We start from the raw sequence: 17,605 nt of genomic DNA, 5'->3' as shown, positions 1-17,605 counted from the left end.
TTGTGGAAGAAAAGGCTAGAGAATAATGGGAAGAAAAAATAAAAAGCCTAGTAAGCACTTGGATCTTATCCAACAGATGACCAGAAATATAGAAACCTCCCAAATGCCATCTCAGAAAATTGCACAAGCAGATTTGTTCCTTTAAAGCGGTAACTGTGAAGGCAATGTAAAGATGTAGAGAGGGATGTGAGAAAACTGCCAGGAAGATTAGTAGGATATTATTATAATGGCTCAGGTGAAAAATGATGAAACTGTAAGCTAAGGTGGTAGTAGGAGAGATGAAAAGGTGGGAAAGGTTTCAGGAAACCCAATTTAAAGGTGGAATGAATAAGTGAGGAGATTAACCTTCTAGAACTGAAAGCACACTGGGAAACTGGTGGGAAATAAAGTTGGAAAGGTCAAGAAGGTTCAGCTCATAGAAGACCTTGGAGAGTATTGACTTTAAATTTAGAATAGCTTATAAAGGCAAATGGGAAAATTGCCTTCATGTCTGGATTGGTTTCAGGTTGTAGGGAAAAGTTATATAACCCTCAGTGTGTCCTTTCCATCATGTGGTCTGGTACTGTTCACATATGAACATAAAATCATGTTAAAGTGACATTATTTTTCATCTAAATTCCTCAGCCCCACTCTTACATCTGAATAAATTGAAAATGGAGGGCTAGCCACAAATCCTTGACTTGTCCAGTCCTTTTTGTATCACACTGCAGCACTTTACTCTTTGTGAAATTTGGAATTAAATGAAGCTCTGGTTTTCATCTTAAGGATGAAGAAAAAGGTCATGCTAATGGACCCATTAGAGATGGTGACTTATTTTACCTCTTAGATTTTTCTGGATACTTAATAGCTGATAAAAAGTACTTTGGGGAAGAAGTAAGCATAATTGGACTGCTACCCTGAGAGAAAAGAAGAGCATTTAATTGTTAAATTGTTTATTCCGAAAGGACGCATTACAAGCTTTTTTGAGGTTACCACCTGTGGGCAAGGAACGCTCAGGGGAAAATTTATAATTATGCAGTTTCCTAAATCTACTCTTCAATGACTGGTTTCTCAATAAGTGAAGCTCAGTCAAGCATTTTCAAAAGACAGGGTGGTAATACTTAACTCATAAAATTTTGTGTATATTAATTCAGTAACTATATATATTTCAGAAGGATCTGTATAGATTTATGCATTCTTTAAAATGAACCACATATATATTTGCCTGCTTTTTATGTTGGTCTGAACATGCAAAATCACAGATTATTTTAGATCTATACTATATATACCTTTCAAAGCCATACTCATGTATATGAGGGCCTGTGCATAGTTAAAATATAAATACTAGTTGCCTTTACAACAAAAGAATATCAAGCAAACCATTTTATTTCTATTTATGCTCTTAACAATTTGGTCCTACCTTTAATACAAGCATATCCTAAGTGTTTCCTATTTCATTTACTCCTTGCAAAAGCACTGTAAGTAAATATTATCCTAAACTTAAGCATGCTCTCTGAATTGTGAGGTTTAAATCTTTAATGCAATGTATCACAACTTTGAGGTCATGAAAACTTCATTTCTCATTTTTAAAATGAAGATAATTCTTACCACATAGTGTTGTTGTTAAGGATTAGAGATAATATTTCAAAACCTCTCAGCATGATTTCTAGCATATAGCAAGCTCTTCAAAATGGTTATGAAGACTTGCATTGTAAATAGAAGCATAGTTCTTAAAGTGTCCGTTGTTTCCTGTTAGTACATGCAAGGTTTAATACAGATGTTCTTTTGGCAAAGATAAACTGACCAGCAAACCATATTCATTACTCTGCTGTCCTTCAGGCCTTCCCTGCTCAAATGGAAAGGGAGAGCTCATTGTCATCCAATAGATTTTTGTTGTTGTTGTTAATCTTCTCAGAATTAGGAGTTGTTAGTTGATAGTTCTACCTACCTGGAACAAGGTAAACTAAAAATAGATTTAAAATAAATAATTAAATACATAAGGAAGTAATGCCCTATCTCTAGCTTTTATTTATATGCAATTTAGTTTTTTTCCCTCCCAAATTTCCTGAGAACTTGTGTATGTAGGCCTGGCTTCCGAGGCACACTTGGACATGTATATTCATGCAGACTTACATTTAGGCATATGGGCTTGTGGGAGAGGTGTGTGTGTGCAGGAGCACCAGCACTTACAAATACAGGCAAGGCAGCGAGAGCCAAAGAAAGAAACTGACTCCACAAAGAAAGAAAGATGTTTGTTTTGTTTACCTTGTATACTCAATGCCTACTACAGTGCCAAGCACAAATAGCACATAGTAGGAGCTCAGCAAATCTTTGCTAAAGAAGGCACACACATTTATAGGTATTTATAGTATATCTGCATATGTACATGAATATATTAAAATAGCCTTTTCTTTCAGGAAGTCAATTTGTCATTCAGGATTTTTGTCACTGTATAAATAAGGAGGAACAAGAGATCTGTGTTATATCTATTTTCAAAAGATCCTTATTTTACTTTTCTAGTAATGAGACTGAAATAGCCATATGTGCTCTGACTAGGGCTTGGAATGAGGCAACACCCACAGACAAAGATTTTTTTTTGTTAATCTTCTCAAAATTAGGAGTTGTTAGAATATTGAAAAGGCAGTATGAAAGCTACCAGAGATCAAAAATATTCTTAGCACAATACAGATGCTTGAAACTTTAAAAATGCATAAATATGAGTGACAGTGAAGCAGGTTGTAGTCTAATTTGAGATTCAACTAAGTGTAAATAATCAGAATATATTAGTTGGAAGCATTAACTGGATGATTTATTCAGTAGGACCCTCCTAAATATGTCCTCTTAAGCATCAGCAGAACAAAAACAATAGCAGTTAACTATGTATCAAATATATAAGAATTTTCTATATTCTATTTAATTAAAATTATACAGTAATCTTATAAAGTGTATTTCTTTTTATTTTGCACATGTAGACATTGAGACTCAAAGAAATTACATAACTTACAAGGTCATTGGAAACTGATGAATTCCAAATCAATCAGGGACTTATGGAACCAATACATGTTTTGTACCTGCCATGTTTCAGGTTAGGTTTATACTGGCAGGCCAAAGAGAAATTGTCTCTATGATCTTGAACCTTGGAAATTGTTTCTGATTTTGAAGCCCTGAGTCTATGTTTCTGTACTCTAAAATATGCCACTCTTTAGGGAAAAGCACTATATTTATATAGATTAAACATTTAGGTTATATTTTCATTTGAAAACAGAACATTTGAGATGAGCAAATTAATTGAAGAATTCTCACTTTCAGTTGACTCATTCCAGCCCTGTCCTTGCTTTCTTTAGTCATACTTTCTATCCATCACATTTTTCTAGATGTCTGCCATCAGGGTTTACATCTGGACACGTACAGTAGGTTGTGGAAAAGCAAGCAGATAGCAAATTGCTTTCAAAGAAAAGAAGCTAGAGAGAAGGTCATAGTCTGAAATCTGTACTCAGAGAGACTTACTATGCAGCAAATAAAGGAAAATGGAAACAACAGAAGTTAGTCTGCTATGGGAAGGTCTTCCAGCAGCGTGGGAGAAGTATTTGCCATGGCAACTCTTGCATCATCCTGACGGGGTGGCAGGAATACCTCAAGGGGAAAAGAGGACAGCTTTTAAAATGCCATCTCTTGTTGACTAAAGCTGGAAATCCCATAAAAGAAAACTTGATACAATGGATAGGACCTTCTTCTGTCTTGGCAGTTTATTTTATGATCATAGAAGTAGTTAGTTATCTATTGGCCAAGTTCACTTTTTGGTGTCAACTATGACAACTAATCTAGGTCAAGATACTTAACACCAGTTTGCCTGTTAATCCTTTTATCAAATAAACAAATTTGCCTAAAACCACAGAACCTATGTAATTTATATTTCAAACAAGGGCATTTTTGAAAATAAAAGAGGATACTATTATTACACCAGGACAATGGTCAAAACCCAGCACTCACTCTGGTAATTTGGGACAAAGAATTCTACATAAAACGAATTTTCACTTTCTAAAAGTATTTATTGGAAATAAATGAAGACCACTCAAAACGCCAGGACTATTTATTCAGCTTTTGTCATGTAGTAAGAAAGTCAGCCACCATCACTTTAGTCACCACTTTGTCAAAAGTAGGTTGGGGAGCAGGAAAACACTGTGTAGGCTGAGGAGAGTACATAGGTCTGTTCTGATTGGAGATTATTTGGCATAGGAAAACTGAAGACAGGCTGACTAGAGGCAAAACACCCTTGGTGATTAGTTTGAGAAGAATATTTGTCCTCTTGCCCTGAGTTAGAAGCAGAGGCAAAAATGGAGAACTCTGGCAGTCACTGCCTGAGTACTTAACCATTTTGGGCTAGTTGTTGCAGAAACTATAGGTTTCGGATTTATTGTCATATATGGTCTGGATATTGTCTGTTTGTCTTTTGGGGGAGTTCTAAGGACACTTTAAGTTGTTCAAGATCCTTTGCAATATATTTCTGTACTTTAAGTATTGATTTTATAAAATATAAATAATTGCATTATTTTATATCTTATGTATAGTTCTAATTTATCTTCTTTTGAACACCTAAAAGAATGTTTATCCTGAATGTTTACAAGTCTTGTGTACAACTATAATTTTGAATATGTTTAATTTTGAGAAGCTCTTAAATGCAAAAATCTCACAAAAGGGTTATATTAACGTATATAATTTATCTACATTTTAGATAAATTGTTCATAAGGCAATTGTTCTTACATAAGAGGAAGTGTTGCTGCTAATATTTTATTACTCTCATTCCCTGTCTGCTTACACTTAGACACCACTGGCCAAAATAGGAATTTATTAGGTTTAGGAGGAAGGTTGCATCTACAGATGAAACTAACTCTGGATTCTTCTATGTGCATTTTACCAGTGGAAGAAACTGAACACATTTTTGGACTTTAATATTAGTCATATTCTAGTTTTAAAGTCCAGCTATTTAGGGATTCAAGCAAATCTGTACAGCCTGTACAAGAAAAAAATTTGCCCATAGTGATGTGTTGAATGAATGTGTTTCTTTTATGTGAAACATAAGGCTTTCAAGACTTAAATAGTTTAATTTATTAGTGACAACCAACAATCTATAACCAAGGCAAAACTCTAAGAAAAGAAAGCTGTGTTTAGAATTGGTATGTAATCAAATGGAAAATCTATGGCTGTTATTTTTATATAACTTAATGTTCTATGTGAATATAATCTCTCTATATAGGAGCTTTACCAAGAGCAACAGATAATGTCTGATATTTGATTGATTGATGTTGGATCCTATAAACCTTGTAATAGATACTATGTGGACATGATAGCAAAATCAGGTACTATTTCTATGCATAAGGTCATCATGAATTCTGGGGTGAAATAAGCTTTGCTTCCTAACTTCGTATAAGCTACTTAATTTTCTGAGCCTCAGTAACTGCTAGTGTAAAACTGTGATCATAATATTAACCTCACAGAACTAAAAAGGAAAACACAGTTTTTCACGCTGCCTTTTCTGGAAACTGAACCCAGAACAGGAACTCAGGAGAACTGAATACTACCACAGTTTTGTGACTTTGGACAATTAATTGTCCTTTCTAGGCGAGAGATTTTTCATCTATGAAAGAAGGAATTCTATAAGATGATCTCGAAGACCCCTCTGATCCCTAAGTTTCTGTGTTTCCAAGAACACAAAGGTAGCAGAGGATGTCATGAGTCATTCACTGTTCTTTTAAAATTAGTCTGATTTCTAATGTTACAATATTATTGATTTTTTGTATTCTAACCTAACTTTTGTTGGTGTTGCTCTGTTAGTCCCACAAAAGAAATATCAAGTCATTCCATTGATTAAACAAGACTGTCTCTAATCTTTCCTGGCCCAACCAACCTGCCTACCAATCCTATCACAACTCCATTAACTATTTGCATCCCACTTTTGCTCATAGTGTTCCCTTTCCCTCATGCTTCTTCTTCCTAGATTATTACAATCCAAGTCATCCCCTAGAGTGAGCTGACATGTTAACTCCTTTCTTTGTCCTCTCACTGCCAAATAATCATTCAGAGAATCTTTTGATTATCTATTTATGTATTTCTCATAAGTATCTAGTGGAAAGAACATAAATTTTTAAGACGGTGGGACTTTGATTTGAATTTAATACTTTTTATTCCCCTATATGACCTAGCAATTTATTTAACCACCTGGGAGCCTTGGTTTCTTTACCTACTAGATGGATATGATGAAACCTTCCTAATGGGGTTGTTTTGCATATTTCATAATATAATTCATGGAAAGCCTGAGGAAATAATAAGTGCTCATTAAGTGCTTTATCATGATTGATTCTGTTTTTACATTTTTCCTTATCTAATAGTTATCTAGGTAATTATTTTATTTTTAAAATTGATTTAGAAACCTCTAAAACACAAGAATTATATCTTATTCTTCATAACACAACAAATCTCTGTGATCCCTTTATAACTTAGGAAGTGCTACTATCTTACTTTTTCTAATCTGAAAAGTCATGTTCATTGTAGAAAAGTTAGGAAATTTATAAACACAAAAAGAGAAAGAATTAAAATTAGCACAATTACCGTTGGTATTTTATTAGACATTTTTCTAGTGTGCATATGTATACATGTGTATACATGTGTATGAAAAATATGTATATAGAAATAAGTATTTTCTGAAAATTCTATTATGTTGCATAAAAATATGCTCCATTGTATTTTAAATATTAATATTTCGCTAATTCATTTAAATAATGATGAAAATCCACATAGTTAAATCTTTATTTAATAATTTTTTCATAAATTCCTATAAAGAAAATTTTCCTATAAAAGAAATTTAAGGCTTTTGTTTCATATAATTCCTGTCCATATAGTTACGGCCATATCCACTGTAACCTATAAAATGTCTAGTGGTACTACAGAATACTTTATAATTCATCAAAATATTTAGCACTTGCAAAACTCTTTAAATTTGAATTATTCTTTTTAACTTATTTTTAAATTAGGAGAAATGAAAGGTTAAAGGATTTGTTCAGGGATATAGCTAATTATTGGGAAACCTGGGATCTTCTTTTTTTCTTGGCACCAGGAATTGAATCCACTGAGCCACATTCCCAGCCCTTTTTTATATTTTAGAGACAGGGTCTTGCTAAGTTACTTAGGACCTCCCTTATGTTGCTAAGGCTGGCTTTGAACTCTGCAATCCTCTTGCCTGACGCTCCCAAGCTGCTGGAATTAAAGGTGTGCACCACACTGGCCTGGCTAGGATCTTCTATCTACAGTTTTCTAAGAATAACATTCTTTTTTCCTTTAAAATAGCTGTATTTATTCATCCATCCAGTAGATTATAAACATATAGTTAAATATTGTTTCTAACCTTGCAGGACTTAAAAGTCAAACATTAACAGAATAAGTAACTAGTTCTAAGCGCTAGTAAAGACTACATAAGTAAATAAAAATGTGACAAGCATATACTCTAGGTATCCCTGACACACACACAAGTCAGGGAAGTTTCACTCTGATGCCATCTAGGTTGAACAGATAGGGTAGCTAAGTATGTTTCAGCTAGACATGGGCCTATGTGGGATAAGGGTAGAAAGGAAAGCCTTCCAGGCAATATTTTTCAATCTCAGCACTATTGACCTTTTGGGCTGGATAGCTCTTTGTCATGGGAAGCTGTTCTGTGTGCTGCAGGACATTCAGTAGCCTTGTTGACCCCTACCCATTAGATACCAATGACAGCCCCCACCCTGAGTTTTGATAGTCAACACTACCTCCAGACATTACCCAGAGTCTCCTAGGGGCAGGAGGAACCATCCTTGGTTCAGAACCCTTATTCTAGACTTACAGAAAAGCATTTAAGAGTGTGCTGTGTTGAAGAGGGGCATGATACTTTCTAAGGGTTGAAACAAATTTAGTGTGATTGGAGCATGGAATAGAAAATGAAATGTGATCCAGATTAAGGTTCATACCGTGTAGGACTTGAGGATTCTGCTAATTATTTTCAGCTGTTTTTAAATGGCACTGGGAAGCCAGCAAAGTTGTAATAGAGAATGGTATGATTCATATTTTTCTGCAAAAGATCACTTTCAGAGTTCTAGGTCAAAAGTGGATCAAAAGCGGTTAAGAATGTAGGGGAGGATAACATTTCAGAGGCTTCTTTAGTGTCCTAAGAATATAGTCCACATGCTAATGCAGACAATTGCTGCCAATATGGACAAAACATTACAAATTCTAGAAATATTTAAGAAAATTAAGAGTTGATAATTCACTGGCTGTTGGAAATACAGAAGAAGAGGTTGTCAAAGATGACTGTAAAAATTCTGACTTTTGAAACTGGATTCATGGAAGTGCCATGAGTAAATTTGGGGAAGAAACTTGAAGTTTAGTTTTGAAATGAATTTGAGGTGCCAGCAATTTAGGATAGGAAGGGGAGAAGTATCTGGTAGAATTCCTTCTTTTGTAGATGAGAAATCTCTAGCTTAGAAAAGGACAATTAATTGTCCAAAGTCATAAAACTGAGTTAGTATTCAGGTCTTACATTATGGTAATAACCTTAGGTAGAGAAGGTGATGTCTTTTTGTGAGAGGAGTAAAGGAAGGGTGAGAGCAGCCACTGTCTTTTTAAAATTTATTTTGTAGTTTCCACTGATATTTTCTCCATGGGGTAGAAGACAGTCATGTAAGAGGAATGGAGGTAGTGGAATGAAGGTAGAGGAAGGTCTGAGACGTAAGGAGAATGGAGAATGATTGAAAACACCTTTTGAAAGAGTAGGGAGGAAGTTGTTCAAGGAATCAGGCAGGATTATCAGGCAGTGGTGGGGCCTCAGTGATTTTCATGTCTTCATTTGCAGTATGTCTATCAGAGGGTACACAAAGCTGCAGGATAACCACTATGTAATCTTTATGGTGTAATAAATTTAGTGGGTAGCAAGTAATACAAAATATTCCTTTATAACAAAAATAAATATATATTTTTGGCTTGTATTTAACATTTTTAAGAATTTTTAATAAAGAAATGAGACATCAAATATATCCCATTTTATCCCACTACTTCCAGGTATTTGTATAATGCATTCTCTTCTACCTTTAGGGATAGTTTAGAGGAAATTTTCGATGTGTTCTGAAGTGCCTTGTAATTTGTACTTAGTTATTGTTATCTCAGGATAATTCTAAGGAGGGTGCAAGAAATTCTGGTGATAGTAAGTCACTCAAATGACATAATGGGAGGAATGTACTTCCTGAGAATTCCTTTAAGACTGGAAATCCTAGATGGACTACAAACCCCTGCAGAGAATCTTCTAGGTATTTAGAAGTTAGTCAAGCAGAATGATAACATTATTTTATCTTTCCCTTTCTCTGTATCATTTCAGTCCTCCTTACACTAAAAACTACCAGTGGCTAAATTTACTATGTTCCAGGTAGTAGGCCAAGCAGTTTGCACACCTTGTTTATTTTAGTCCTTACAACATCCCTGTGAAGTAGATTTGTGATCTTTATTTTACATAGCAATACCCTGTGGCAGAGAGAGGTTATGTAACTTGCCCAAGGTCAGACAACTGGCAAGTGGCAGAAAAGGAATATAAACCCAGGTTTCTTTGGTTTTGTTTTTAACTCAAAGTCCCAAGAGCTGTTAAGAGTTTCCTGGGTTGGGGCGGGGAGAGGACTCTTAGTTACAAGGTATTTACATGATTCCTTGCTCAGCTGTCTTCAATCTCATTCTTGAGCCTCCATTCTTGAATTATTCCACTTGCACCAATAATCAGCTTTTCTTCACTTCCTATAGTTCTCTCCTGTCTGAGGTTTATTCCTCCTCCTGTCCTCTGGAGTCCATATCTTATTTTTATGGGCACCTCAGCTATTCGTTTTCCTCTTTTCCTTTGGTTACATGAATATCACTTGGAGAATTTATTAGTGCAGATTTCTGAAGCACATACCAAGAATTTCTTCTTTAGAAACTCTGAGATATGATCTGAAAATTCCCACTTCTAACATACTCTCAACTTATGCTGATGTTGTATCTCACAGACTTTGAGGACCACTGCTCTAGACTTAAGAGTAGGGCTTGCATGGGCTGGGGAGGTAGCTCAGCTGGTAGAGTGCTTGCTTCTCAAGCTCAAGGCCCTGAGTTTGATCCCCAGTACCGCGAAGAAAAAAAAAAAAAAAAGGCGGGCTGGGTGTTTGCCTCGCAAGCACAAGGCCCTGTGTTCAATACCCAGCACTGCAGGGAAAAAAAAAAAAAAAAAAAACTAGGGCTTGTAAACGGCGCTAAGATGGCCATATACACTTTTTAAGTGTTTTTTTTAAGTGGTTGAAAAATCAAAAGAATAATATTTCCTGATATATATACATTATACAAAATTCAAATTTTAGTATTAATAAAGTTTTATTCAAATACATTATGTAATATACAATTACATAGATATTTACATAGGCTGCTTTCTTGCTACAACATCAAAACTGAGTGGTTGTGACAGAGATCATATGTCTTGCAAGCCTAAAATATTTACTACCCAAACCTTTTCAGAATCTGTTTTCTGATCCCTGCTGTAAAACAGTAATTCTCAATTCTAGCTGCACATTGGCATCAAGTGTGGAGCTTTATAAAATACTGAAGCCTGGGTTCCAATCCTAAAGATTCTGAGTTAATTGGTTTAGAATTCAACCTAATGAATCTTTAACATTTAAACATATCAATCTTTTCTATCTAGACAAAACAAAACAAAAACCTAGCAAACCTTACAAAATTACTCTACCAACCTATATGAAAGAGCTAGGTAGTCTAATCTTATTTTGTAGATGAGAAAAATAGTGTCCATCGATATAAATTATTTTTAAATTTGACTCCAGACTATGCTATTTACTAGTATAATAAACTTAGGTAAATTATTTGACTTCAAAAATAAATAAATAAATAAATGAAAAAAAATCTTAAAAAAATATAAATTATTGGTCAAAATTAACAGACATTGTTGTTAGTATTATTATATTTTTAACAAATTATAGTTGCATATTTTCTTGATGTCTTTAAAAATTATTTTATAATCAAGGTTATATATTAAAGAGTATTATTTGCTCATAATAAAAACTACAAACCAAATATATGTAGATACTAGTTTCTAAACTCAGTGAAAAAGGTAAAAATTGACTAGAATTGAATTTACTTGATAGCCACTTTTTCATTTTGGAACCAAATAAAGAAGTTCATTTGTAAGCTCTAAGAAAAATATAATACATATATACACTGAAACTATACATATAATAATATGAAGTCTACACTATGAAAGGCACTTACAACAAAGATCAAGGAATTAGTAGATTTTTATTCATCTCACAATCCTCCCGTAACTCATGCTCACTGAGTACAGTAGAGGCAAATCCCTTAATGGGTCTAAGTATATCCCCCCTCCTTTTGTCTTCATTTCTTTCATTTACTGATCTGACAGTTGGACAAATAGTTCATTGTGAATGTTTCTCCTGTAGCCTGGAAGGATATAAAATGAAAAATAAAAGATAGTGTATTTCTTTCCCTAAGCCAAATCTGTATCCCTTATGATCAACACTATTAAAACTTGACATACACATATCCCTACCCACAATTATATACAAATGAACACACACCTAATAGGCTTATATTATACCAGCTCTTTAGCAACCTTATTTTTATTTATTTTTTTCTCCACATTTTTATTCATGCATAACAGTTATACATAATGATGGGATTTATTGTTACATATTTGTGCATGCACACAATATAACAATATAATTTGGCCAACATCTCTCCTCAGCATTTTCCCTCCTCCTTCCTCACCTTTCACCCCTTGGTCCCTTTTCTCTACTGATCTCCCTTTTATTTTTCTGAGATCCTTCTTCCCCCTTTCTTTTCCTTTTTCCTCTTTAGCTTCAATATAGGAGAGAAAACATACAATCCTTGACCTTTTAAGTTTGGCTTATTTTGCTTAACGATAATAGTCTCTAGTACCATCAATTTTCCTGCAAATTACATAATTTCAGTTTCCTTGTGGCTGAATAAAACTCCATTGTGTATATACACCACATTTTCTTTATCCATTAACCATTGATAGACATCTAAGCTGGTTCTAAAGTTTGGCTATTATGAATTGTGCTGCTATAAAAATAGATATGCATGTATTGCTATTGTATGATGACTTTATATCTTCAGGATAAATATTGAAAAGTGGTGTACCTGGTTCAATGGTGATTCCATGTGTAGTCTTTTGAGGAACCTCCATACTGAATTCTAGAGTGGTTGTAGTAATTTAGAATTCCATCACAGTGTACAAGTGTTCCTTTTTCTCCTCTTCCATTCTAGTGTTTATTATTATTTATATTTTTAAACATTAATGATTTTTAAAAATTTGTTCTAATTAGTTACACTTGACTGTAGAATTCATTTTGACACATTGTGTACAAATGGAGCACAACTTCTCCTTCCTCTAACTGTACATGGTGCAGATATACAATGTATAATGTGTAATTATAGATGTATATAGGGTAATAATGTCCATCTCATTCCACCATCCTTCCTATCCTCATACCCCCACCCCTCTGCACAGTCCAAAGTTTTTTATTCTTCCCTACCACCCCCTCTCACAGTTGTGGATCAGTATCTGCTTACCAGAGAAAACATTTGGCCTTTGATTTTTTTGGTTTGGCTTGTTTCACTTAGCTTGATATTCTCCAGCTCCATCCATTTATCTGCAAATGCCATGATTTCATTCTTCTTTAAGGCTGAGTAATATTTCATTGTGTATATGTTCCACATTTTTTTTTTATCCATTCATCTGTTGAAGAACACCTGGGTTGGTTCCATAGTTTAGCTATTGTGAATTGAGCTACTATAGACATTGATGTGCTGCGTCTCTGTAGAATGCTGATTTTAAGTCCTTTGGGTATAAACTTAGGAGTGGGATACCTGGGTCAAATGGTGGTTCCATTTCAAGTTTTTTGAGGGATCTCCAAACTGCTTTCCATAATGGTTGCAACCAATTTGCAGTCCCACCAGCAATGTATGAGTGTACCTTTTCCCCTACATCCTCACCAACACCTATTATTGCCTGAATTCTTGATAATTGTCATTCTGACTGGAGTGAGATTAAATCTTAGAGTAGTTTTGATTTTTTGAGTTCTTTATATATCCTAGAGATTAGTGCTCTGTCTGAGATGCATGTGGTAAAGATTTTTTTTTTTTCCTTTTTGTAGGCTTTCTATTATTTGTATTCTTGATGACTGCCATTCTGACTGGTGTGAGATGAAATCTTAGGGTAGTTTTGATTTGCATTTCTCTAATTGCTGTTAAACATTTTTTCATGTATTTGTTGGTCATTTGTATTTCTTCTTTTGAGAAGTGTCAGTTTAATTCATTTGCCCAATTATTAATTGGAGCAACCCTATTTTTACTTTTAACATCTTTCCATATTAAAAAAAGAAAGAAAAATAAGAAGGAGATCAGTAGGTAGAACAAGTGTATCAGGGAGAAAAGAGAGGAGGGAAAACTGAAGGAACAGGAGAAGAGATTGATCAAATTATGTGCATGTACAAATATGGCATAGTGAATCCCACTCTTATATATAATGATAATGCACCAGTAAAAATAGGATTAAAAAGAATGTGCTGGGTGCAGTGGTGCGTGCCTGTAATGCCAGTGGCACAAGAGGCTGAGGCAGGAGGATTACAAATTCAAAGCCAGCCTTATCAATTTAGTGAGGACCTAAGAAATGTCAAAAGACCCTGTATCAAAAGTTTAAAAACAAGGGCTGGTGTTGTGACTCAGTGGTTGAGAGCCCCTGGGTTTGATCCTGGTACCAAAAGAAAAGAAAATTGCATTTTCTAATAGTTGTACAGTACTGTGCAGCCAAACTGACAAACTGAAAAACAAACTGACAAATTGTAATCTTATAAACTAATTCCCACACTAGTGGATATTTAGATACTTGCACAACACACAAGCACATACTCATACATCTGGGATGAATTCTTGGAAGTTGAATCACTACATCAAAAGGAGTATGCCTTTTAAAATATTTAAAAGATAATTACGAATTACTTTTCTTTTTTTCCCCAATTAATGCATCCCTAATAGAATTTAAAGATCAATTTAAAAAATCTGTTCTAATTTTTATACTTTACCTTTAATATGAGGTTAAGCATTTCTATCACTTTTTGTAGTCTTGTGAATTGCTACTTATTTTATATTTTTAAAAATTTGTTTCTTAGCAATTTATCAACTTTTTCATTTTATGAAAATTTTCCATTAACATTTTGTAAATATTCCCAATTTTTATTTGTTGTTTGTATATAATTTGCCAAGCAGAAGTTTTATATATTTTTATGTAGTAACAATTAGCTGTCTTTTCTAGTATGGCTTCAGGCTATCTATGTTTTCAAATCTATGTTTTCTTCTAATATGTTTATAGTTTCAATGTTTTATACATAAATCATTGCTTAATCTAGACTTTTTTGATGAAAAGATTCATCTTTAATCTCAGTGACACTGTGAGTTAAATATTATCCCCGTCTTGTAAATGGTATAAGAAAGGATCTAACATCGAAATGATTTTCTAGTACTATTTACTGGTAGTATTGAAGACTAGATTTACTCCGTTGCCTCCAAAAAATACGTAGTCAGTTACAATTTTCTTCTACAACCGCAACCTTACTCTTCTTGAAGATATGTTGCCCTGTTGAAGTCTGCCTAAAAGCAGGGAATACTTCTCAGTGGTACCCTGCCATTGTAGTTAATGCCTTATTTTCTGCATCTATAAAATGAGAATAGTAAGTCAGCTATCCTAGTTCACTTAAGAAAATTAGACAGTAAATCTACAGGTATAGCCTGTGTCTGTACCAGGATTCTGTAGGGGAGATAATAAGTACGCCTGTGAATTTTAAACAGGTTTCAGTTGTTAAAAAGCCTTATTTCATTAGAAGGTACACATATCATAGGTGTGACTGACACCTATCAGAAGCCTTCCCTGATTGCTTCAACAGAGAAATGTGCTTTTTCACTTGTAAGTTCATTTTTGTTTAATCCATATCTATAAGATGCTGTGAGATTTCTAACATTTTCCACCACTTTCGTTTGCACTCTCTGTCTCTATGTCTCTGTCTCTCCTGAGACATCCCAATACTCTGGAGACCATTAAAATAATAATAAATATACATACATTTTTCTTTCTCCACAACTCCTAATGGAAATAAAAATTAACAAAACTTATTCACAAGTTGAAAATTGTTTTATAAAAATCCTCTGAATGGCCAATGGAGAAAGGCATTTTTAAACTGTCCTGTATTTTTCATGGCATCGAGTTGCTATGTTTGGATTCATTTATTGGGAAGAGCTGCAGGAAATGTAACCCCCTGTGACCTCAGGAGAGGGAAGTGTTATTAACTGAAATGCTTGGTTTTGCATTTAAAGTCATTAATAAAAGTTGTGGAATGATGAGAGCTGGGCATCTGTGTCGATATTTTAATGTCCTGGAAGTCACCGGTTGTTTTGCTAGTGCTTACAGTTTGTAATTACCTAGTCTCCTATGACAGGCGGAACTGGAAATCAAATTAAGTGGATGCTTTCTCTTACGTTACTGAAGAATCTCCAGCTTAAGATAAGATTGCCTTTTTTCTACCTAAAAAAAGGCACAAACAATGACAGCCCAAAATAGCTGTTTAGTCAGAACTGACGACACTTTCTGAATGCTTGTCATTAAGAGAGAAGCAGAAAATCCTGCCTTCCCTTAATTTCTCTCCCTGAAATACCTTGCTTCCTTTTGAAACTGCCTCACCTCATTGCCCAGGAGAAATGCCCAGCGACTGACGGAGCTTCAGCACCACTGCAGGCTCCAAAGGGGAGGCGGCTTATGCAAAACGTATTAAAGAAAGATCCTAAAAGTCACTGCAGCTTTTTCTAGTGAGTTATGCTGAGCTTCCCTGTTGCTGTAAGCTGATGGGGAGCGTTGTGGCGAAGACAGAACCACTCTTTTTCCTCCCACTATTTTTGCTGCAGTGAGAAGTGTTCATTTCTGCTTGCATTCCGCCAGATAGCTTTAGAATTCTAGCTGAGCATTAGGGCTTCCCAAGGCTGGAAATAAGAGTTTAGAACCCAAAATTGGAGTTTGTCCTCTTGACTAAGTAAAAATTGAGTTAATGTGCAGCATCCAATGCCTGACAGTAATGACAACAGACAGTTTGATGATGTTTTTGAATTAAGTTTCTTTCTCCCTTATGAATTCATAGGGACAGAAGCTTTTATTTTTCTCTCTCGCTCTCTCCTTTCCAGAGCCAGCTGAATATTTTACATTCAGCAGCAGTAGCTGCTGATCTGAGGTTATGTTATCCCCTGGAATCTTCTATCTTCATTTCAGTCCCACCCTCTATTATTGATTTTCATTTCCCCAAAAAAGCATAGTTTTGGAAAATTAGATGTGTTGTTTTATTAGAGAGTCTAGCAACTTTATATATACCTGGAAGATATAACAGCTATTACAGGGCAGGGAAGTAAGAGAGGGTGGTACTTCTTAGCTCTGAAACTGCAGAGCACCCCAGGGGAACCCAGCTCACATTTTAGGGGACTTTATGAGACTGTGGATCTTTTGTCTGGTTCTGTTCCACATAGAGAAGCAGAATGAGACATGTTTGCAGTGATTTGTAGTATTTGCCAAACAGGGTGCTGCATCAGAATAGCCTGGAATATAGTGCAGAGCTCCTATTAAACCTCCAGAGGGAAAAGGGTTTCCTCTTCATTTACAGTTTGCCCGATGCAATCCCATTGTAAAGTATCTAATAGGATAACACTGGGGCTCTCCAGAAATATAAGTAACTCATTGGTTAAATTTCAATTCTTCACCTTTCCCCCCTCCTTCCTGGGTGAGCTCATTCCCCCCTCCTTTTTTTTTTTTTTTTTAATCCAGTGATTTAAAATGCTAGAAGGAAAAGCAACTGAGGTCTCAACTTTGAGATGCTGAATCCTCGGCTAATTGAAATTACTGGGCACAATGCTATATATAGCCAATGAAGAGATTTTGAGCTCTCACTCAGTGCCTTCAAGACATGTCGTTTTGTAGTCAGAGAAAACAGAGATCAATGCATTTTCAAACTGACAGAGGGAACGGATGCTCCTTAGTAGCACATGCCCAGGATCGTGTGTGTGGGGCTTGCGCTGTGCTGAGAAGCTGAATACCGGTCCATATGCTCCTTATTTACTGCAATGTTCTTTGCATGTTACTGTGCACTCCGGACTAACGTGAAGGTAAGAGGAGGCGAGACGGCAACTGGGCACAATATACATGTTAAACCAGCTGCAGAAAATGTCTACCTTGTGTAGCTCCAGGACTTTTCGGATTGCTGGCTGAGCAGGCAGATTATTACAGGTGGTTGCAAAGGCTTTGTTTTATTGTTGCCGGGCAGCCTCGCTGGGGGAGCATGTAGGAACGCTGCTGTGAAGTGACCTTCAGGTTTAACTGTTTGTAATTCAGGTTCACGCTCACGCCTGGGGAGTGGAAAGGGGGAAGGAAAAGCTGAAAATTATTTAGGTAGGCCAGAATCAAGAAATCAGAGGAGGTTTAAAAGAAAGAAAGAAAGAAAAGCTATA

The 17,605-nt window shown here is 35.2% G+C and overlaps 1 protein-coding gene across 11 annotated transcripts in view; it reads left to right on the top strand.

Annotated features, from left to right (window-relative positions):
* The window catches only part of DLG2 (discs large MAGUK scaffold protein 2), a gene marked incomplete at its 3' end in the record, with an annotated part of 2,081,919 nt that overhangs the window by 700,757 nt on the left and 1,363,557 nt on the right, over positions 1–17,605 (top strand). The window contains exon 1 of one of the 11 annotated variants that reach the window (XM_079105543.1): positions 16,949–17,263. The exons of 9 other annotated variants lie outside the window; for them this stretch is intronic. In XM_079105543.1, the coding sequence (XP_078961669.1) occupies positions 17,222–17,263 (42 nt within the window). In that variant the 5' untranslated portion in view covers positions 16,949–17,221. Of the gene's footprint in view, positions 1–16,948; positions 17,264–17,605 lie in introns of those variants that run through there. One more of the 11 variants, XM_079105541.1, reaches the window with a different exon arrangement.

Source organism: Sciurus vulgaris (assembly GCF_902686455.1).
Source record: "Sciurus vulgaris genome assembly, chromosome: 11".
Taxonomy (NCBI): Eukaryota; Metazoa; Chordata; class Mammalia; order Rodentia; family Sciuridae; genus Sciurus; species Sciurus vulgaris.
The sequence above is the reverse complement of the archived record's forward strand: the minus strand, read 5'-3'. Positions and strand labels throughout refer to the sequence as shown.